The following is a 23244-nucleotide window of genomic DNA, read 5'->3' on the forward strand; positions in this document are numbered from 1 at the left end:
ATAAAAAAATTGGATATGGATATGAAAAAAATCGAAAAAAAAGAAAAATAGAAACATTCATTCAATCTCAAATATGAGATTTGGATAGATTTGTTGTCATAAATAAACTCATTGTATCTAAAAAAATGAGACGATATAAATAAAATTTTAAAATATTTTATACTTATTAAAAATTTTATTATTTAAAAAATAAATTTTTTTTTAGTAAATTTATCTAAGGCCTCGAAATGTTTTGGGCCGCCCCTCGAACGAGGCTAGTGCTCACAAAACCCTGGGTCTCCAGGTAGACCAAGCATAATGCTCACGGGAATCCAGGTAGACCCCATTGGTTTGGCGGCAAGGGGAGGTACCTTTCGACCTATTTGTTGATCCCAGCCTCCGTAGCTTTTTACTGTTTGTGGTCAAAAAAGACAAGTTATTAATTCATAATCGCACTTTAACCCAAAAATAAGAAATAATTCTGGCAATCGCAGCTAATATCAAGCATGGGAAGGAGCGAAAAATCAAAATCTCTTTCTTCACACTTCTGGCGCGCATGCAAGAACCCAATTGCGAGAACAGTCCCCTGCCTCCCTCACCATTTATGGCATGCCACCGACTGCCTCCCGGCAGACTTCTGCCCAGGGCTCGAAAATGGAAACTTGATGGGAAAGTAAATATCAAGGAAGGCGAAATTTGGGGTCCTTCGCTCCCATCTGTTCGATCCCTTTTCGGCCAAGGAATGGAGCCAAGAAGTAGGAAAAGTTGGGGCATTTCCGAGGTTTAATGGGTGGGGGAGAAGCTATCCCTAGCGGCAATCTTATCTCGGGAAGGCGAGAAGCCCCAATTGAGATCGAGAGCCGGTGATCGGTTGGTCTTAGGCTTTTGGGGGGTTTTCTCGGGAAAGAAGGCGAAGAACATAGAAAAGAGAATAGAAAAGCAGGGTTCTTGTCGGGTTTAGGAGAGAGAAGTTGGGATTTGGGTGCTTTTTTTGGGGGGCAGAAAAGCTAGAAGAGCAGAGAAAAGGAGCGGAAAAAGCAGGATTTTTTTTTTTTTTGAGTTTTTAGGGGGGGGAGAGAGAGAGAGAGAGAGAGAGAGAGAGAGAGAGAGAGAGAGGGAGGGAGGGCGAATCAAGAGAAAACTTGGGTTTTGGGTCTTCCTTGGGTTTAGGAGAAAAGGAGTAGAAACAGTGAAACTTTCGTGAGGTTTAGGAGAGGGAGACGAGGAGCCAAAGAAAAGTTGGGATTTTGGGCGCTTTATAGGGACGTGAGCCATCTCTTTTGATCAGTTGTTCAGGCAAAGAAGAGAGAAAAGGCGTAGAAAAGAAGGGATTTTGTTTGATTTAGGGGAGGGTGAAGGAGAAGTAGGTGAAAAAATCGAACTTTTTGGGGCTTCTTTTGTGGTGAAGAGAGAAAACCCAGAAGAGAGGGGGAGTGGAGTGGAGAGGCGGAGGAAGGAAAGAAGATGGGTAGTATTAAGCATCAGCAAGCTTGCATGGAATGCACCAAGAAGTGCTTGAAGACCCATGGAAGGAAGCTCACACCTGATTCTAATTCTACCCCACTATCCTTCTTTAAGATCATGGTTGGTGATTTCAGAGAAGTCTTGGTATGATGCTTCCTCACTTTCTCTCTTTTTCCAAACTTCTATTTTTTCCCCCCTCTAACATGTTATGAATCGGCACTTCTATTTCTTTTCTCAAGAGCTATTTGATTTTTCTTAAAATAAATTGTATCCTATGTTGATTTTGTTCCTTATTTCTCATTGTTTTCGTATGCACTAGTTTTGCCTCATCTCTGATACTAGTTCTTGAACCGGCCTATGCAGTTCATACCACCTAAATTTGATCTTTTAGATGAATCGTTCAATCATAACATATATCTCGAAGATTCAGATGGAAATTCTTCAAGGGTTAAATTATCAATGAAAGATGGCTGTTTAGTATTTCAAGATGGGTGGCGTGAATTTGTGTTGGACCACTCTATAGAAGTTGGAGAGTTTGTCATATTTAAATATGTTGGTGAATTCTTGTTTTCTGTTCAAATCTTTGGTGTGAGCGCTTGTGAAAGAGTATGCTTTCATGATAAAAACAAGAGCAGTTCCCGTAAGAAGAACATAAACAAGGCTGATTTATCGCTTGAAGAGTTGCAGTTGCCAAAAAGATATAAATGTTCTGGAGATCTGAAAGATAAATGCCACCTTGTCAATGAAAACTCACTGAACAAAGAACAAGAATCAAAAGATGATCTTTCTGACTTGCCTGATATTGAATTTATAGGAAGTAACTGTGCTGAGAAAGATGAAAATGAATCAGAGAAATCTCCTCATTGTCTCGGTAATTCTGAAGGGACACAAAGTGAGATGGCCTTGGGACTTAACAAACAATCACGTGACAAGATTGATGAGGTTGCTATGAGGGTACAGGAGGAAGGCAGCAGTGTTCCTATGGGTCGTCCAGAAACACATGGGATGGATCATAAAGATTCAGTGCACGAGCAGGAAACAAGCACAATCCCTTCTATAAATGATCTGGATCCTAAAGCTATGGAAACTGATACCAATCCTGATGATGCAGACATAGCAATGCTTAATGAAGAAAAAATATTCCATTGTGATGATAATTGCAGAAGATCCCAAACTGCACCAACAATTGAATGCACAAAATCTACGACCGAGAATCAAATGAATTCCAGTTGGGACATCATCATTTATACACCCAAAAATGACTGCTCAAAAGAACCAGGCATAGCTGAGAAACATCCAATGAGAAATCAGGGAGTGCACAAAATTGACACAGTTCATTTAGCTGATGACCTTAAAATGCTTGAAAATGAGAACAGGAATCTGATTGCTAAAGACAAATCTGCCTGCAAATTTCTTCTGACAGAGGAAGGAGTATGCCACATTTTTGATGAAAGTTTAACTGTTGAACATGAAGCAAGCCGAATAACTCCTATCATTCTGTATGTCAGTGAAAACAATTGTGTAAACAATAATGGGGGGTGCTGCGATGAAATTATACGCATGCCCAGAGAAGAGGCTTCCTCCAAGTCCAAAAATATTCCGGAAGTTTCTTGCCCTGAATCCACACCTGATCCCATTAAAGTTGAAAAGTGTGAGGAGATCAGGGAAAGTTTGCACAGTGAAGAGGGCTTGTGTTCCTTGGGTCGGTAACTTCTGCAATGATCCTAAATTTCATGCACTTCTATTTCTACTCTTTTTTTTGTTTGATTTAGAGTATTGACAAGAAATAAATATATAGCAGGAAATACCCCAATACCTTTGTCCAGAAACGAGGACGCTCCTTTTGCTGGCAGTGTCGGAAGTGCCCCACAGAATTTGCCTCACATGGATATCACAGAAGGAAAGACACGCCAGTCTGGTGATTATGCCCTGGAATTTTTACTTGAACTACTAATTCCCCTATCTGCATGTCTTATTTTATATGGCAATATATGCAATATTTAATTAACTCAAGAGACTCTATTTTGCATGGTAGGAATGTTGCCTGATGACTTTATGGAAGAGGATGAGGAAAATATTACACCCTATTTGAAAGAAAAAACTCTCAAAGCTGTGAAAGCTGAGAGGATGGATTCAGATGGTGTAGACGAGCAGTCCTCACCAAAATTAATCAGCTTGAGCTTTACATTGTCTTCCAATGCTCGGTCCTGGACTGTGAGTAAACTTCCAATAAACTGCAAAATTAGCATTCAGGTCTTTTTAAAATATGTTTTAATTTTCCTGTTACTTGCTAACTATGGTAGATTGACCATAGGTAAATGCAAGTTTGTACTGTGACTTAGATGTAAGTCCTCTGCCGGTTTAATTCCAGGATGTGTCATTGCAGAACCAGGTGAAGTGGACCTAGGGGTCCTAAACAAGATAGGTAGAAAACAAATTCAGGGATCAGGAATGATTTTTCATGTTTTTATGTTAGTCAAATGTTTATCTGAACTCTCAAATAATCAAAATTATTCTTGACACATTTAATAATTCAAAATTTTATGAATTTTTCACAAATCATTCATGAAACGTGTGTTAATCTGTTATTCTAATTCTTTTTGCTTATTCTTACTATTGTCTGTGATTGACGTCTGATCGATTCTTATTATTGAACAAATCACTTTATAAATTTAATAATAATTTTAGATTTTTGTTATGTTATGGTTCTTTCTAATGTCTTCTTGTCTGTCTCTTCCCAAATTTTTTGCAACTTCTTACTTTCTCCATATTTTGATTATTCTACCTAGCTGAGTCAATTCCTCAGGACCAAACTTGTAATAATTTCATGGTTCGATAGAGATCATCCTAGACCTAGAATTGCTGCATTGTAACAGACATTGTGAGATTGCTACTGTGTTAGTTCATGCGAGCCTACCATTAAAACACAATGAGCCTGTGAAATTCATGGCTCCTCCAACACTTGCATTCATGTGTGCGCTGTAAGTTGTTTGCTCTCTCTTGTCAAACGTGGACTACAGCTAGGTATTTACTACGTTTAAGAGAGTTGTAAAATAATAGTCATCTTTTTGGCATTCTTACATTATGCCAATATGCACTTAACCAGGATTTTACAAACAATGGATGACAAACAACATTTGAGGGAACATGCTTGTCATGATAATGTTCTGTAAATGGGATTACTGAATCTTTCATCTGCAGGCACGCTGCAGCATGAGGGAGGGTATTTCCTCCTAACTCTTAGAAATCTTATTTGATTAGAGAAAATGGACGACTTGAAAGAGAAGCTAAACCAGCTTCTGCAACAGTGCTGCGAACTCTGCAACATAGAACAAATGGTATATTGTGCTCAAGTTCTTCAACTATATTACCAATTGCCTTGCAGAACAAAGTATTCTGTAATAAATAATTCTGATAATGTCTATTGAATCAGAGAACCACGAGATCTGTAGCATTTTCTTCTCCTGGAACAGACGACAGAAATCTTAGCGATTCACATTTTCCAGCCAGAGAGAAGTTTAAATAAGCACCTCTATTCCCCTATATCAAGCTTGTCGCTGGATCTAATGGACCATTAAGCAGCGTCAGTGTTTCCCAGAGGGATTTATCCAGCCTTCTTTGAATTCTGTGTAACAGAAGAATTCTTCTGCATTCAGTGCTAAGAGCAAGAAAAGTTAGTCTAGCTTCTTTTCCCCTTTGTACCATTAAAACAGCCATGCAATGGAACTATGTATTCATGTGAATGGATTGACAACCACCTTTCTTCCAACATTTTTTTCCTTTTTTTTAGGAACTAGGAGACGAGAAATCTTGTTTGGAATTGGGTTGAGGGTGGAATTCAAACATAGGTCCTTGGTATCAAACCCCAGTGACATTACCAACTGCACTAGTTGGCACCCTCACCTCTCCTCCAACATCTTGTTTATTGCTGAAACCAAAAATTAAAGTGCATCAGTGATTCAGAATACCAGATACAAGAATTGTCAGAATAAATTACATCATCAGATCTAATTTATTAGGCAAGCATAACTATCTATATCTACCACTGCAAAATGCAAGGAACAACATTAATGCTGCATATGCTGAGCATGTTCTACTACATGGCATGGCATTGCAGTTGCATGCGTTGCCTGCTTGGTTATCTGACATCTAGTATTAGTCTAACTTGTCATGGCTTTTGTAGGGAGAGTGTATATATAAATACGACGGAAGCTAGTCACTTTTCAAAACAAGACTAGAACATTCAAATGGTTTAATTTAGGCACAAAACATGGATGAATTTTTGAAAAATAGGTGGGCTAAAATTTTGGTTTTAATGACATTAGATGGAGAGGGATTTAATTAATGGCTCCAATCTGAAATGGTCCAAAAACCACTCACAAGTATTATACTATGCATGCTTTTCAAAGTTATATGCAAAACTCTTAGTTTGCATGGATTTGTTTAAACAGCGCATAATTGCTTAAAAGTTTCTTTATGAAAGATTCTCAAACCAGTGCAATCTTAGAAGCAACTCCTGCACCTTGCAGGACCATTCAAATGCTCTCTTCTGTTTTCCAAGCTTTGGCATTTAAAGCCATGTGCTATTCTCTTCATACATGTCAATGGAAATTCCAATTATATCAGATAATTTTATTAAAATGTTGTCTAGCCTTTGGTTTTCTGCTTATGGACTTATTAGGATCAAACCACTGGATTTAGACTTGGAAGAACATGCTTTTTCAATGCTCCCTTGCTGAACTCAAGTATCTTACACTGCTTGGTCAGTCTTGGAAAATGCACTACATAATAGGAGGAGGCCCTCAGTTCTCCCTTTGCATTTAAGGCTTTCTTCCTCTTAAATTATTAAGGTGCATCCTATAACTGCCAGCAGCTCTTTTGCCTTTTGGAACTAATGAATTATATTTTCTGATCCATCATCTTGATCATAACTATATGCTAGGTCTTTCACAGCTAAAGGGCTCTAAAAACTAAAATATCTCTAAAGGAAAAGAAGAAAGAAAAAACTTGCCTGGCATTGTTGTTGGCTGCCAGTTGTTGCTGATCCAAGTCTTTCACCTGCCATTGCCCTGCATGTGCATGCTACCTGTTGATTCGGCCTCTGATTTTGCTTGGGCTGGACTTGCTGCTACATCCTCCAAATCTTTTGTGCTATGGAGATAAAAGGAAAAATGAAATTTGAAGGTTACATATCTCAGGTGTTTTGATCGGGTCAGCCAGTTGCCCAGTTGACAGTGAAAATTGTGGGAGTGTATATGACTCCCATTCCATGATGGGAAGGCCTTGGTTAGAATGCAGTATGGTGACTTCAGCATGCTCCAAGTGTCTGTGCTAGGTATAGGATGGTCAGGGTGCCAACATGGATCACGTAGATGCTAGTGTAGATTGTGCAACATTGGGCCATTATATTTGACCCATGAAGTAGACCAATATGCTCGGTTAAGTTGTCTTATCTTCTGGGCCCTTGTAAACGATAAATCATCTTGGCCAACTTAAAAGCTCTTTCTCACCAACGTCCACTTTGCAAGGTAGAGAATGCGTTATTTAGAATACAAAATCAAGGACAATAGCAATTATTATTCCTTACGTTTTAATACAAAAGCAAAAGGACAATAGCAATTATTATTTCTTACGTTTTAATAACTAAGCATGCTGGTATTGTTTCTTTACATATCATGTAAATAATAATCATTGGCCACACATAACCTGAGATGTTCATTTTGTTTTGAGCGAAGACATCCTTGAGCACATTTATAACTTGAGAACCATAAAAATTAGGAGTTGCAAATTGTTCTTCTCCAAGTCCAATATGACATAAGCAAGATCTCTTAGTGGCATAGGGCTTGACATCCAACCAGATTAATTGAGCTCTTAGTGTTTGCTTGGCTTATTAAGGCTCGAATCTTATGTAATTTCAACTTTAACAATGTTATCTTGGAGAGAATAACTTCTACCGCAATGTTTATAGCAGATGGGCTGAACCGGAATTGAAGAGCCATAGTATGCTCTAGCCAATCGTCACCCTAAATGTATAGACGACTTGAGATGATGGAACAGTAGATACTTCATATTAACCACATTGGATCTTTCGATTTGCCACATTATTAACACGATGATCAAAATTAAATCATTAACTAACTAGCAAATTGCCAAATAACAATTAGTATATCAAGTATATGTTCAAGATGACCTTGAGGAGGATAAATGAAACTGTTGATATGGAAAGACTTGATATAGCAATGAATTATTTCAATAGCATTTGTGTTCTTTCATGGAGAGCGCATATTTATAAACATGAACAGAATAATGTGTGCTGATAATCAAATGGATCAATTTCCTTTTAGTCCTATGGAGCTTAAATTCGGTGTGGTTGTGGGAGCACAGTAGATTAGTGATCCTTTTACTCAATGGGACTAAAAGGAAATTGATCCATTTGAGTATACTTGTGAGAGCACAGTTATGTTGTTCCCATATTGAATGCTAGTGATTTTCGAAAATGATTAAGTTCTATGAGTTTAGGAAGTAGTGGCTTAGGTTGGCTAGGAGCCATATTGTCTTATGCAAGGTTTTAAAACTTTGTGTCAGTTTTGGTCCCCTTGCTGGGTTTTTGATCCGTGGTAGAGTTTCAGTTTTGATAGTTTCAGCAGTTTTGGCAGCTTCGCTTTGAGTGTTAATAAAAAAATTCAAAAATTGAAGAAAACTAATAATAAATAAAAAAATCAAGACAAGTTATTTTAGAGCATTTGCTTTTATTTTAGCTCATCTAAAATAGAGTCATAATTTATATTTTTTGGGTATTTTTGAGCTGAAATTAAATTTCATTGAAGGTTGAAACATTGATCATATCATGTGAACATACTAATATTGAGTAAAATACCAAATATCAGTCAATCATGCATAAAACAATAAGACAAATATACAAAAACATAAAATTAATTACATATCTCACTTTAGAAAATAACATCAAAGCTCCTAAATATGCACAAAAATCCTTACTTCTATATATTGCAATATTGTTTATAACTTGAAAACACATCACACTTGCAGCTTACCCACTTTGCTAACACAATTTAGATGAAAATAACACGGATTAGATTATTAGAGCCTTAAGTAGAGGTGTAGTTGAATTATGTCGACGACTTTCAGAAAGCATTATGTATATTTACATGCAAAACAAAAGAATAAAAATAAAAGTAACATTTTCAGTCAGCTTGGCCGAAACAGGTGGGGACCATTAGAAACTGGATAATATAGGCCTAACTGAGGCCAAAAATTTCAATAAGTTCTAGATTGGTTTGAGTGAAACAGACCGATTTTGCCTGAAACTTCAAAACTTTGTCTTATGCAGTCCCTCTCTTTATAGGGCTGAACTTACTTTAGTGGCTCCTAAATTTGGCCTAACTAGGCCATGATTCTGCATGAGGGAGGAAGGGGGCAAAACCACCAATGTTTTTCTTATCTATGCTTTAACACCTCTATTACAGGTTTTTACATTTTTTGAGAGGTATTTATTTCCAACTTTGTATTAGGTAACTATTTCCAACTTTGTATTTATTAATCATCATTGTATGACCAATTAATACCATTGTTAAAATATAGGAAAAAAATACTAATTGACATGTAATGTTACATACACTAGGTTCTTGAAATGCATTCATTTTTTCTATTTTCAATAATATAATATTTTATATGGAGTATTATATTGGGTGTTGTTGCCTAGCTATTTAGCTCAAGAGGAGGATGAATTGGGCTTTTCGAAAACTTAAATATAATATAGCGGAATAAAAACTTGATAGGTGAATATTAATGTCAGCAACTAACTAATAACTAAATATGTGGCAGAGTAATGCAAACAAATTAAGCAACACAAACACATAATTTATAGTGCTTCAGTGCCAATCCTGAACCTATGTCTACTCCCCAAGATACCTTTTTCGAAAATTTCTACTGTAATCTTTTCAGGATTACAGTCCGATTGTTTTATCCGGGCTCACATTCAACCCAGTTGATTTTCATAGGTATTCAACCAAAACCAACACCAAGCCTATCCTTAAGCTCGACACAATTCAATTCATGGTTTGGGTGATCTTTCTCCAAGTTTTTGTCCATAAAACTTGTCACAACAGAGTATAGAAGGTAATGTGTAAAACACAATAAAGTATAGCTCCTGAACAATAAATACAAAGTAATAAATGGAGCTTGACTCAATTGGTTGGCTTTGATTGATCTTGAATGAACTTCACCAACTCTCAGTTGAAGAGGATATGATCTTTCAGCTCTCAGTAAATGAATATCAATTGGTTTTCTCTTTGAAGCTCTTGTTTTTGTTGATTTCTTTTGCACTTCTTATTCTCTCTTTTTTTTTGTTTGCCTTGTTCTTTTGGTGTTTTCATATATTTATACCATTTGGAAGTGGTTGGAGCACTCTCCTAGCTGTTAGACAAGTTGAAAGAATCGTTGTGAGATGAAAACAGTCGTTCTGATTTATAGAAAAACTAGTCGTTACTATTGTCAGGCGTAGAGAGGTCGTTCGACCTTTTCAGGAGTCGACTCATGATCTCCAGAAGGCGACTCATGATCTTCAGTGGTCGACTCGAACTTATTGTTTTTACTGTGCTCTATCTTTCTTCTGTGATCATTGTGGAGTTGGCTCTTTCAATTCAGAGGTCGACTTGATAATTTTAGGTGTCAACTCTTCAACGGACTGAGTTTTACCACTTTTTGTTTTTTCACTGTGGCCGTTTAGGGTTGACTTGCTTGTTTCTAGGTCGACTCTTGTTTGACTGGAGTTAGCTTGTGTTTCTCATAGGTCGACTCGCCAATGTGATGAAGTTTTCAGCTCTCTATCTTTTCTCTATGGCTATTCGGGGGTCGACTCGTTTGTTTCTAGGATTGACTCTTGTTTGACTAGAGTTGGCTCATGTTTCTTATGGGTCAACTTGCCAATGCGACGAATTACACAGCTTTCTGTCTATCTTCTGAGACCGTTCTGGGATCAACTCATGATCTTCTAGAGTCGACTCGTGAAAGTGTATCAGTCAGTGACAGTGTACTAGAGCCAATCATTGCAAATTGAGGGTCGACTCTTGAGATAGCTCGGAACGAAATTCTCTGTATTTGTATTTGAGCTTTCAAGGATTGCTTCAAAGCCTTTTTGGAGTTGTATTTCTTGATGTAAAGCTTCATTAGAGAGTTACTGAAGGCTTTCTTCTTGGCTTTCTAAAATCAAGTATACTCAAGGCAGTAGATTAGTGATCCTTTTACTCAATTGTTTTGCATCATCAAAATCAACCTTTTAGGATCAACAGATGCTTTTCGGGTTTTAAGGCATCAGATTTGCCTCTTTGATGATTACCTTTTTCATGAGCATTTTTGTTTGTTTGTGGGAAAGATAAATACATTGTTGATCTGGGTAGTGATTAAACAATTAATAGCATAATGGTACTGAATGAAGGTTGGTCTTTTTGGTGACAATAGATGTTTATGGAATAGGTGTTGGAAGCATCATGAAGCAGGAGCAGACTTAAGATTTTTAGGTGGGCTTTGGCACCCATTTAGAGCATTTTATTTTATTTCAAGTCATCTAGAGTCGTAATATATATTATTTGGGTAGTTTTTAGCTGAAATGAAATTTCATTGAAGCTTAATGCATGTACTAATATATCGAGTAAAATATCAAATCTCATTCAATCATTCATAAACCAATGAGACAGTATACCAAAACATAAAATTTATCACATATCTCACCTTTCAAAATAACATCAAAGCTCCTAGACACACACAAACACCTTTATTTCTATATCTTGTAATATTTTTTATAGCTTAAAAAAACACTCATCATGATTGCATCTTATCCACTTCAATAATAAATTTTAGATGAACAGCATGGATTAGAATATTAGAGCCTTAAGTAAATGTGTAGTTGAATTATATTGATGAATTTCAGAAAGCTACTTGCAAAACAAAATAATGAACAATAAAAAAAAATAATAGTTTCAATAAATTTCAGCCAAAATCGAATGAAACTGGCCAAAACTGGCCAATATCAAAATCTTTTAGCAAGTTTCAGATAGGTTTTGGCTGAAACCTCAAACCTTTGTCTTACGTTGTCCCTCACTATATGAGGTTGAACTACCTGAGTGGTGAGGGGTTGGTGGGGGAGACAACCACCGATGCTATTCCTATCTGTGCTTTAACACCTCTACCACAAGTTTATATACTTTTTAGAGAGCTGTTTATTTTCAACATTGTATTAATTAATCATTTCCAACTTTGTATTTGTTAATCATTTTTGTGGGACCAACTAATATTGTTATTCAAATAGGAACAATTCCATGTTACTAATTACCATGCAAGGTTACAAGCAAATAATTTCTTAAAATAGATGTGATGTTTCTATGTTTTATTATTTGTTTATAATCTTTTATGTAGAATATTAGATTGGGTGCTTTGCTCAGGTGGTATCTTTTGCTACATCTATACCGTGGCCACTTTTAAGATATCGGATCTGCCTCTTTGTTTATTACTTTTTTCATATGTTTGTTTATGGGAAAGAGATATATTACATTGATTTGGTCAATGATTAGACAATGAATAGCATAATGGTATTGAATGATTAGCAATAGAAATAGTGCCTGCAAATGCAATGGGTGTAGAATAACCTGCTTGGGGTCTGGTACCCACATTAAAGAAAATTTAAGTTCTCACAAAAATTGATATCAGGAGAATCAAATTATTTATGGAGAGTGGAACTTTGAATTTGTATCCTTTTTTGAACAAGAAACCCTATATATCTAGTGGATCAACTTTAATATATATTGCCTCTTGAACTGAAACACATCAATGCAAGTTTTTCCAACTCAAACTGGGGATCTCAAATAACCTTGATCCCAAACCAAACGGATGAATTGATAAAGGTTACTGCATAAAATCAATTTTGTATTTCTGATAAAGAATAGATGCTATCATTCTTTTTTTTTTTTTGTCGTTTCAGTTAAAAATTGACTGGGTTTATTTTTTATTGATCTGAATTTTAATAAAACCACAAATAGAAGAAACTTTTGCCATGAGAGGCACCATGAGTCCATGAAAGTCTTTTCGCATTAAATCCTAAGGACATGGAGGTTGTTAAAGAGGGTTTTTAGATAACTTCACTGGGGATTGATATCAACGTTGATCAAAATAAAATTGAGATGAATCATGTCTCTATTGCTCTATCAACATATCTGTCTTAGAGATATTAGTTATGTATTCTAGATATGGTTTGCCATGATATGCATTTGATGATCAGAGCTAGGGTCGGCATCTCATGCGTGTACATGACTTGGACAACAACCAACTCTTATGAATCCTTAGCATGGCTAACCAACTTATAGAAGTCCTACCAAGTAGATGTTGCAACATTTGGAATGAAAATGATGCTCCACGTTGATTACAATATTGTGGAGTACGTTGAAATCATAGGAAGGTACTAAAAGTGGAACAAGTATATGTGCTTCCTATAGTGCTAGTAGTCTATGTGGAACACATATGCATTGTTAATGTGTAAACAGAGTTATATGTACATCATGGTTTTCAAAAACTGCCGAAACCGAATAGTATGACAGTAACTGTTACATTCCGGCATGAAACAGGCACCAACACAGGTGCTGGGCCTTCGAAACAGACATACTAGTATGCATCAATCAACCAGTATGTATTGGTGTGTATGACAGTACTGTATCATTAATACCTATTGGTACCGATAGGTTTTTAATTTTTTTGGAAGCTGTTTGAAGCAGGACACACCGTCAGTGCTGGTATTGTACCGATGCCATACCATTTTGATGGAAAAAAGGTTGGCTGTTCAATTATGGTATTTAAAATCTTGAATACATATATAGTATATAGTATGAACTTTGACCATATTTATTAATTTGTTGAAATCTATCTACTGTTTGTATGATAATTAGTAGACTACTTAAAACTATGCAATGCATAAAATAATTATTAATATAATATTGATGATGTTAAATTCCTATGAATTATTCAATAGCTAAGTTTATTAGCTTAAAATGTCTACATGTCTACATGCTGCTAATATAAAGCATCCATAGTCGGTCCAAGTCAAACAACACAATTGCATACTTACCCAAAAAAAAGAAAAATAAAAGCAATTGCATAGATTGCTATATATTGATAAGTCAATTGCTACATTTTTTATTAAGTTGTATATCATTCAAATCAGTGCAAATGTGAGCATGGAGTCGGCAAAATATACATAATACACTAATGAGGCTAGACTTTGCTACTTTCATCCTTGTCTTCCACAACAAATCAGTGGTGGTTCTTTGATTCCACTTCAGCTATGGGACAAAGTTTGAAGAAAAGGATCTTTGAACAGATTGGTTCATCCCATCATCCTCGGCAAGTCAGCCTCAAAGAATGGGTGTCAGGTTCCTATCTAAGGCAACATGAAACCTAAATGGTCGTAATCACAGTTTAATCTTATGCAACTAGGGGGAATCTCACTAAAACTTCCTTACACTTGGAGTGGGACTAGAAGACAGGGAAGATGACAGGGCTTGTCACAGAGAACTCTGTGCCTCTTCAACACCCAAACTAGAAGGTAAGAAAACAAATTGAGATGTTGCCCCAATTGGAGGATAGTTTGTGACTAAAATATCTCAACATAGTTGACTTTTATTTCTCTACTAGTAGAAAATTGTTTCTTTCTCCTTTTAAATAAAATAATGGGATAAAGTTTGTGAAAATAGTCCCAAGGAAGGACTCTAGGGTATCATTTTCATTCTAGTTGTTGCCTCATTTTCTCAAGGATTACTGTCTTGCTACCTGTATATATTCCTGATTTCCTGTTGGCGAAATTCATTGTGTAGTTTTTTTGAAAAAGCCTTTGTTTGGTGAGTATAATAGTACTCTTATTGGGATTCTAGCTTGGTTGGGCTAGCACCCTTGCTGGTAGTATCCCTTATCCCTAGTCCAGCATCTGTTAGCAGGAACTAGGTCTCATTTATTAAAGTAATGAAAATTGAAACTAGAAAAAAAGTGGTCAGACTAACTGAGGAAGATCAGGGTGATCAAACAAAGCTAAGAAGATTGGTGTGAGGAATCAAGACATGAACCCAATGTTGAACAAGACTAAGATAAAAAACTGCCCTGCACCTCCATTATCTCAACTGCTTGTAAATAATCCTTATTACCCTGAAAATAGCATCAAGCGATCATAGTGTCAACTGGATCTTTTATTAGATCTGCATCTGCATGCTTGGCACTTTGCAAGCGTTGCTTAATTGAATAATACTAGTCCTCCATCCATTACTTCACCTGATGCAGAGTTTCTTACTTCATATGCAGGAGTTGCCTCAAACATTGCCGTACCGCCTTGGGAAAAAGAGACATGGAATGAGAGTGGTAACGCTCCAGGATCCTTCTATGAGGCAATGGCCCGTTTTGTACCATGAAAGCCTCAAGTTTGTAGGGTTCCTTGGTGGCTGGAAAGATTTTGCTGTAGCAAACAACCTTCAACAAGGAAATATGTGTGAAATTTTTGAAGTCTCCAGTGAATGGGAGCCTACTTTTCAAGTGCGGATATCTAAATTGTAGGGCCAATTTTAAGTTTATAACTTAAGCAAACACCTACTGTGTTAGTCTGGTTTTATCGCCTTTCTGCATCAGCACCCACGATGGTTCTTTATGATATCCTGGAAAATTGAGGCGAGCTGTCTACTTGTAAATTTTGACACTAATATCTATATGGTTATCTTGCGACATGACTCCATAGATCTTGCAATTTAAGATGTTTCACACTGCCAACAAAATGCAGTATTTATCTAAGCCTTGCCATGAATTATCCACCTAGGTGGTTACCAAGCACATAAAAGCAGTCCAGGTTTCCTCTGTTTTCCCAACACAAATGTACTGGTGCAGGAACTGTTCTTACAAAAATCCTTATTGTCTGTCGAAAATTGGACCGATAGGATGAATTAGAATCTATATCTGATCTGAGTTTTTTGGAAAATGCCTTGTGCAGGAATAGTGGAGACCGTCCTTTGAGACATGGTAATCGGTGGTGCACGGTTGCTGGATTCAACTTTAGATGAATTATTCTAAGCCTTGATATGGAACACATTGATGTATATGTTTTTTGGGTACAAATTGAGATACATGTTTTGTTCTGGTTTGTCAACCCCATTCAAGTAGACATAGAATTGTTTACTTTAAGTCTTGCTTTAAGATGCATCAGGATTGGTTGAGTCATCTAAACAATATCTGCTTTATCAAGGTGATGGTAATTTCTTTTCTGAATGCCTGAAAATACTGCCTCTTGCTTGCATGTCTATAAAATGCAACTGCTTCAAACCCTTGGCATGATTTACAAGATAATGACATGCGGCATTATGCAGTGATTTATTTCCCTAGTTGTTCTCATTTGTATTTGTCCTAGATGATTACTTCACTGCATATTTAATGTGAACATCCATGCTTTGAACTTAGTAACATGTGAATAAACTACTGTAGAGACTGGCATCTAGAGCTTTGTATGTGTGCTATCAGTGCAAGTCTTCCATGCATGCTTGCTACAGCTTAATGCAGTCTTCTTAACCGGAATACTCTGCTTGCAAAACATTGTTATGGGGAAAACTTTGTGGCTGTTGGAACAGAAGATAGAATTATTGTCTTTTTTTTTTTTTTCCCTTTTCGTCCATCAGCGTCATAGCTGGTCCCTCAAACCTTTAGGCTTTAGCTCTGTCCTCATTTTTTTCTTTTTAATCTTTTTATCCTTATTCTGTGTGTGAGAGAGAGAGAGAGAGGGGTTAGTTAATGAAACTATACGCAGAGGCACATACTTACATATCTGGCATCTCATCATTAAGTATCAAAAAATTAGGCAGTCTAAATAACATAGAATTATATATATATTTTTGAATGACATTTTTTTGGTTGAGTATTTTTTAGAAGTTTTTAGATCATATGATTTTTGGTGTATAAGCAGATTTGAGGTAGTAGATTACATTCAACAGCTCGGATCATTAGTATAAACCCTTGTTGTCTAATATAGAAATAATTAGCTTTGAGTGGAGAACCATTAAAATATACCGAGACTAGTTATATATATATATATATATATATATATATATATGTATGTATATATATATATATATATATATATATATATATATATATATATATATATGTATGTATATATATATATATATATATATATATATATATATATATATGTATGTATATATATATATATATATATATATTTATTTATTTATTTATTTATATATGTATATATAACTTTAGAATGATTTTTTTTTGGCTGAGTAATTTTTTTTTTGAGTTAAAATTCATGTTAATGTTTTTTTAATTTATTTAAAAATTTTAGTGACAATATTTAATTATCAATTTTTATATTTTAATTGTAAAATAATAGCTAAATGTTTGATCAGCACTGCAAATTCGGCTTGATTCTATCCCAACTCAACTCAATTAATCAGGGTGTAACATCTTTTCCATAGACCTGACATAACGTGACTCATTAGCTAATAAGTTGGGTCGTCCAAAATCAGGACCTGAACATAGAGTTGGGTCAAGGCAGGTGCTGTGTATTAGGTTTTTTTTCCTAATATTTTGTTTGTGACTAGCCTATGAATTTCTTTAGCTTTCGATGTAGTTTGCTTATAATTGTCAAAGTTACAGAGGGTGTAAAGGATCTATCTTTCATACGGCTTTATTGCAATATTCTTTCTATGATTATATCTGAAGTGTCCTAGTTGAAAGTAAGGAAATATACCAGAACTACCATGTTTTGAAGGGGCTGAAACGGCTAGGCCCATGAGATGAAATTTCTATTGCTTCTGATGGCCACGAACCATCAGTTGGCGTCTTTTTTTTTTTTTTTTTTGGTACAATCTTGGGGCATCTTTGAAGACAAGGAAAACATCTTGAAACTCAAAGGGACATTGGGTAGCGAGATCTTGAGTCATTTGTTTGGCAGTTGATGGTACCAAGGGGATGAAGATGATGTAGAATATGGTTGCAAAGATTATGTTGGACAAGCCAAGTGGTTCAAGTGGCAACAAAGATGGTGATATGGAAGTCTGTGTGGTTGGACTTGCTTGGGACTTCTTAGAAGCTTGGCTTGTGGCGGGGGAGAATTGAACTCTCAGCTATGCAAATATGACATAAGGAAGAGATATCCAATTGCTCATTTCACTTCAGCCAAAAATGTTTACCATCTGCATCTCTGACCATGTATGATATGTTGAACTTCACAAATTATCATCGAAATCATTGAAATAATCCAAAATCATTTGTTCATTTGAAGAAAATCGAGCATCCAAACTCTTTATAGCATACATTTGGTTGTCCAAGACCCCTCCTCTTTTTTTTTTTTTTGCTCTTCTCAAACGGCTCGTCCCTTTGAACGAGTACTGCAAGTTAGAATAGCATTTTCCAATATACAACTGGAAAAAGATAAAAAAAAGTGAAAATCATTGTCAGAGACGATCTGTTTAGGAGGCAGAAATTCTTATCATTGTCAGTCCATTGGAGCAGGTTGGTAGCTCTTAACGCGCCTCTGTCACGCTAACAAGCTGAGTGTCAGACACCTGCAGATCAAAGTAGACTCAGGATTGTTACAGCAAGCTCTTAATTGAATGGAGGAACATCCATGGAAGATTCAAATTTATGCTACTGATATTATGCAGTGAACGGATCATTTTTAGAGAGGTTACTTGCATAAGCTACACCAGGAGGTCAAGTGCCCAAAAGAAAGGCCAATAGTAGAACAATATGTAAGCTAGTTACAATAGTCATGGAATTTGTTTACCTAATCTTTTCCCTACAATTCCAAATTCATAAGGAAGATATGAACTGCCGATAAATTTGTATGCCTAAGTCAAAGGAATTAGTTGTTGGTCATTGAGAACATGCTTCTGTGAGAAATTTGCAGTGAGCACGGTCACGATCTTGCAATATTAATAAGAAAGTTTTGGTTAGAAAGAACAGGAATAAGCAGGCAGATGCTTCAATCTGGTGTGAATGGTTATTGGGTTAATTTCAGTTTCAAGACAAGGATCCAGTATCAGATCTTATTCATCAAGCGGTGAAAGATGGATTCAGTTCTGCATGTTTAAATTCAAATAGAAGCTGATCTGGTTGGGTCTTGAAAGGTTGTTAAATCTTACAGCGCACAACTGTTTCTCGAGTCAATTTCAGTTGCAGCCTAGAGTTTGTACCAATATCAAAACTCATTAATCAGTCTGAGGTTGAGTGTATTCTGCAAGCTCAGACACAGGAACAAGCAGATCTGTTGGGTCCAAGCAGAATGTTATTTCTGCAAGCTCAGACTCAGAAACAAGCATATCTAGTTGGGTCTGAGCAGATTGTTAAATCTCACTGTGAGTCGAACTAATGTTTCAGGTCTAGAAACTGGATCAACAGACCTTGTTCATCAGTCTGTGTTGGGTATAATTTTTGATTATAGGGTTTAAGTTTTTTCTGCAGGCATAGACTCGGAGGCATGCAGGCCTGGATGGGCACGAACAAGTCGCCTGAGTTCACTAACAATAATCTCAAGATTGGGATCAAGTTTGTAAACTATAAATGTGCTAGATCGGATTGGAACATGGATTGAATATTGGATCTTAAAAATAAAAATGTAAAAGAACTGTAATAATTGTCAATTACATGGCAAATGAATGGAGATTAAAAAGCCATATATTGATGTATATGAGAAGTCTAGTTTCCACATCATAATCTATACCATGTCTAATGAAGCCGAGCTAGTGAAGATGTTTATATGCAACCTATCAACTCAATTATCCGTTTATGTAGAATATTTTAGAAAAAAAACTAATCAAATTTTAACAAATCATTCTGAAAGCTAAAAAACCTTTCTCCTCTTGCATTTAAGCCCATGAACTCCAAAGCAATGGGTTTGCTAATTTCATTTGCTCAAGGCTTATTAGTAAGTGAATTTTAAAGCCTAGTTAATGCAGCACAAGGTGCAGTTAATAAGTACTATGACCAGCAAGACCACACCGAGCTTCATAGAAGACATCGGATTTATGGGCAAAGACTTTGACTAACAAATATTTGATGATTTAGAGGTTTTCACTTCACTGGATTTCCTATAAATCCGTTAGAGACATATCAAATTTTAGCTAGATCTCTATATTTGTAGTGAATAATTCGAGCATGTTTCTTTATCACCGGGTCCTATTTTGAGTATGATTTTGTAGTAGGCCAGGTCCTTTATATATTTCTAATACATTGTATGAAGGCAGTCTTTTGATATCCTAATAAATCTTTTTGGAGAGAATTTCCTTCACCAAACAAGGGTTTTTCAATCTAGTGTGCTTCAATTTGTATGTTGATCTACAAAGTTTCCCGGCCATCAAATTGCCTTTCATCCTTCTTGTTGCGTCACTAGTCCAATAAATTACATAAACGAACTTTTACATGATTTAATTTATAAAAAAATAATCAAGTTACATCCTATGATCAAAAGGATTATATAATTCATTAAATAGATCCAAAATTTATGGTCTTAATTGATCCTAATCCGAGGATGAGATCTAGATTATTTCGAGCCATTATGATCAGGATTGTAAACCATGGAACATGAGTCATATTATTTTAACAATAATAGTCACTAATATAATACAACAAAGTGAAGGCTTAGAAGAATACATGACTTTGTACCAGCTAATTTGCCTTTTAGGTTTCATAGAGAGCCCCCTTATTCACCTAAAACTGGATAATCCAGGAACTTAGCACCTATTTAGAAGATTAGCATTAAGTTCAGAGCCAGTCATAAAACATTTAAATACTCCAGTGGATCATACCGTGATTTATACGCTGGCCCAGACAATACAGAATAAGGAATGCAGGTTAGGTTGCCTTGAAGCTAGCAAATTGGTATAGCCCAGTGATTGCACCCATACTTCACATTTGGAGGTCCTGGGTAACTAGGTTCAAACCTCAGGAGGTATTCCTATGCGTTTGGTCATGCCCTCAATGGATTCTACATTTCACAATGAGATTTAATTGGCATTCTTGTGGGCTGGAGATTCATTTTTGGGTCAGGCAGAACTTACAATTTCCAGCGGATCAGATGGAAATGATACATGCAACGAAGGCATGGAAGAAGAGCTTGAAGATGAATCATGGGTGCTCTGGCTTCCCCTCTCAATCTTTATTGCATCTTGAATGACCATCTCTACTTCTTGCATCCTTGGCCTGGAAACTCCATGCAGCTCGACGCTTAGGACGGCAATTTCAGCGATCCTCCAGACAGATTCTATTTTAAATGTACCCATCAGTGAAGGATCTATGATACTTGTTATATCACCCTTACGAATCGATGACCTTGCCTGCAAAACAATATGTTCCATGTCAACACTTGAATTTAGTGAGCACCAAATATTGATAAGTACATGGATTTTGATACTTTTGTAGAAATAATATGTTGCTAACTATTTACAATATTAGACGAATTATTCTCTCGTTAACCTCGGTGGTTTCAGGTGTCATTATTAAAGCATGTTATCAAGCAAAGGCTGGCATATTTCTCTTAGTACCGCTCGAAGATCTTAGAATACCCATTTGCTATTCTTTTATTCCGCACTCCAGTTTTGATTCTTTCTTGATACGTACTTAGTATGTTCTGACTTATCTGAACAAGGCTTGTGACTTGTGAAGGTAATACTGATAACAGAAAAGGAGAGAAGAATAGGTACAATTAGAAAAGTAATGCAAAGGAAAATGGAAACCCTTCCACAATTTCACTCCACTCCTAGAGGACAATTAGCCATGTATCTCTGCGTCACGAGAGTGGACAAAGTAATTACATGCAGTCTTATGACTCAAAAGAAGAATATATGCTAAAATTCTATGCACTGACTCATTAAGGATCAGAAGTATGAATTTGGTCATTTTACCAAATGACATGATTTTTCAATAGGATATGGGTTTCCAATTGACACATGATTCAAGTTATCTAAATCAAGTGCATGCCGTATATGCTGTCAATATGGTTAGATATTCTTAGTTAATGGAAATGCTTCACACTCATGACAGCAAATTTCCCAAGTTTGATTCTTCATTAACATAAAACTGCTTCATGTGTCTGCCTGTTATCATTTTACCTCCGCTCAAGATGTAGGGGGTTTCCAACACATTTAATTTGACTTGAAAAAAGAAGCTTAAAGGATGCAAATAAAGTATATGTCCAAATAAAATATTTCATCCACACTATTGTGGTGCATGCCTAGCAATTATCTGACTGATATCCCTTTGTAAGAAGTGGGGTTAGGGCAAGAGGGAAAAATTGGTGGACTGGTGGAGACTGGTTCCCACGATCCCTACAATTTTGGGATACTGGAAACCACCATTTAGAAGGTTCCAGTATATCTAAAATCCTGGAATTTCCAGATTCTCAACTCCCTTTCTCTTGTCTAAGCATCCTTTTAACAGCCTCATCATCTCAGTCCTTCCCACCCTTATGCAGGATTCTAAACATCTAAACAGCCACAATTAACTGAAAGAATGTTCAAAGGGTATTCTCCAATAATTTGCTTTCTTACGCACAAAAAGAATGTATACAAGAACGAACACACATACCCAGTGAACAATGTTCCAGTCAGCACCATAATCTTCTACTGAAACAGGCTTTCTTCCTGAGATTAGCTCTAGAAGAACAACTCCAAAGCTATAGACATCGCTCTTATCGCTCAACTGTTGATTAGCATAGTACCTACAAAAACAAGTTAGGATTTATGAATTGTTGGACTATAATAAAAAAGAAAAGAGAAAAAAGAAAATCAAGTCCATACAAAAGGTCAATTCTTACTCAGGGTCAAGGTAGCCCACTGTTCCTCGGGCAACACTAGATACATGGGTAAGATTTTCATCAGCTTGTCTAGAAAGCCCAAAATCTGAAACTTTCGCCCTCATATTGATGTCAAGGAGAATATTGCTTGTCTTTACATCTCGATGAATCACACTTGGATTGCATCCATTGTGCAAGTAAGAAAGGCCTAGAAATATCAAGCAGAATAGACAAGTTACAACCGGAGAAACACAAATCAATAATAAAACATAGAATCTTCATGTCACACCTTTTGCTGCATCCTCTGCAATTACTAGACGAGATAGCCAGTTCAAACTCTTCTGCTTAACAGAATCTGGTGAGCAGATTACAATGTGAAGTTTAACTGAATAGTTTAATTTTTTGCTAAAAAATGTACTGAACAGAGGGTTTGCAAGAGTCAAGTTGTAATATACCATGAATGTGATCTCGCAGGGTTCCATTGTGCATATACTCATAAACAAGAATTCTTTGACATCCTTCTTCACAAAATCCAATTAAAGGGACCAAATTCTTATGATGAATTCTTGATAATAGAGCAACCTGAAATAGTATCCGCATAAGCAACAAGTGTAAGACCATGAACAAGTTTCTTCAGCAAGAAATCTCAGTATCTTTTCAATATGTATTTCTGCATTAACTTTTCAAAATTTCATACATCAGTAATTAAATCACCATTTTCTTTGCTGGATTTTAGTTAACTTTGCAACGAGAGGTGAAGCTCAAATTATCGAATTCAACTGCTGCTCATGACACATTTGACAGCATGGGCATTGGCTTGACAGTGAAAAACTTTAATTTTGTGGTGGATGTTAGCAAAGGATGACATAGTTTTCCCATAGAGTTTCTGGAGGGTTTAGAAAAGCTCTCAGCACTAGCAATATGCAATAGTGCACATGATTCACTATAGAGTATAGATA

At 36.1% G+C, this 23244-nt stretch overlaps 2 protein-coding genes and 1 long non-coding RNA gene across 10 annotated transcripts in view; 2 read left to right on the plus strand and 1 right to left on the minus strand.

The window, feature by feature from the left end:
- Positions 1-1055: 1055 nt before the first annotated feature.
- Positions 1056-15276, plus strand: LOC103711611 (B3 domain-containing protein Os01g0905400-like). Of its 6 annotated transcripts, none has more exons than XM_039133768.1 (6): positions 1056-1587; positions 1807-3145; positions 3242-3361; positions 3479-3657; positions 13211-13279; positions 14797-15276. In XM_039133768.1, exons 1-6 carry the CDS (start codon positions 1444-1446, stop codon positions 15043-15045), a joined length of 2100 nt encoding a protein of 699 aa, XP_038989696.1. In that variant the 5' UTR covers positions 1056-1443; the 3' UTR covers positions 15046-15276. The 6 variants fall into 6 exon arrangements, 5 of the variants coding, with proteins under 5 accessions (XP_038989696.1, XP_038989698.1, XP_038989697.1 ...); XR_005514898.1 differs by lacking the exon at positions 13211-13279 and adding an exon at positions 6386-6971 and having other exon boundaries at positions 1057-1587; positions 14797-14912; XM_039133769.1 differs by having other exon boundaries at positions 1058-1587; positions 3245-3361.
- LOC120113072 lies at positions 3666-5368 on the plus strand. The gene is made up of 2 exons (XR_005514899.1): positions 3666-4781; positions 4877-5368. It is a non-coding gene; the product is annotated as an uncharacterized LOC120113072 (long non-coding RNA).
- A 2435-nt stretch (positions 15277-17711) lies between the features above and the next one.
- LOC103711613 (probable LRR receptor-like serine/threonine-protein kinase At1g67720) overlaps positions 17712-23244 on the minus strand; it is a 36129-nt gene continuing 30596 nt past the window's right edge. For 2 of the 3 annotated variants that reach the window (XM_039133772.1, XM_039133771.1), the window contains exons 11-16: positions 22741-22867; positions 22575-22640; positions 22307-22493; positions 22078-22210; positions 20553-20828; positions 17712-18059 (exon numbers count right to left, since the gene is read on the minus strand). In XM_039133772.1, coding sequence (XP_038989700.1) covers positions 18018-18059; positions 20553-20828; positions 22078-22210; positions 22307-22493; positions 22575-22640; positions 22741-22867 — 831 coding nt within the window. In that variant the 3' untranslated portion in view covers positions 17712-18017. Of the gene's footprint in view, positions 18060-20300; positions 20829-22077; positions 22211-22306; positions 22494-22574; positions 22641-22740; positions 22868-23244 lie in introns of all 3 variants that reach the window. The other variant, XR_005514900.1, reaches the window with a different exon arrangement.

The sequence above is a fragment of the Phoenix dactylifera genome, chromosome 14 (assembly GCF_009389715.1).
Source record: "Phoenix dactylifera cultivar Barhee BC4 chromosome 14, palm_55x_up_171113_PBpolish2nd_filt_p, whole genome shotgun sequence".
Lineage (NCBI taxonomy): Eukaryota > Viridiplantae > Streptophyta > Magnoliopsida > Arecales > Arecaceae > Phoenix > Phoenix dactylifera.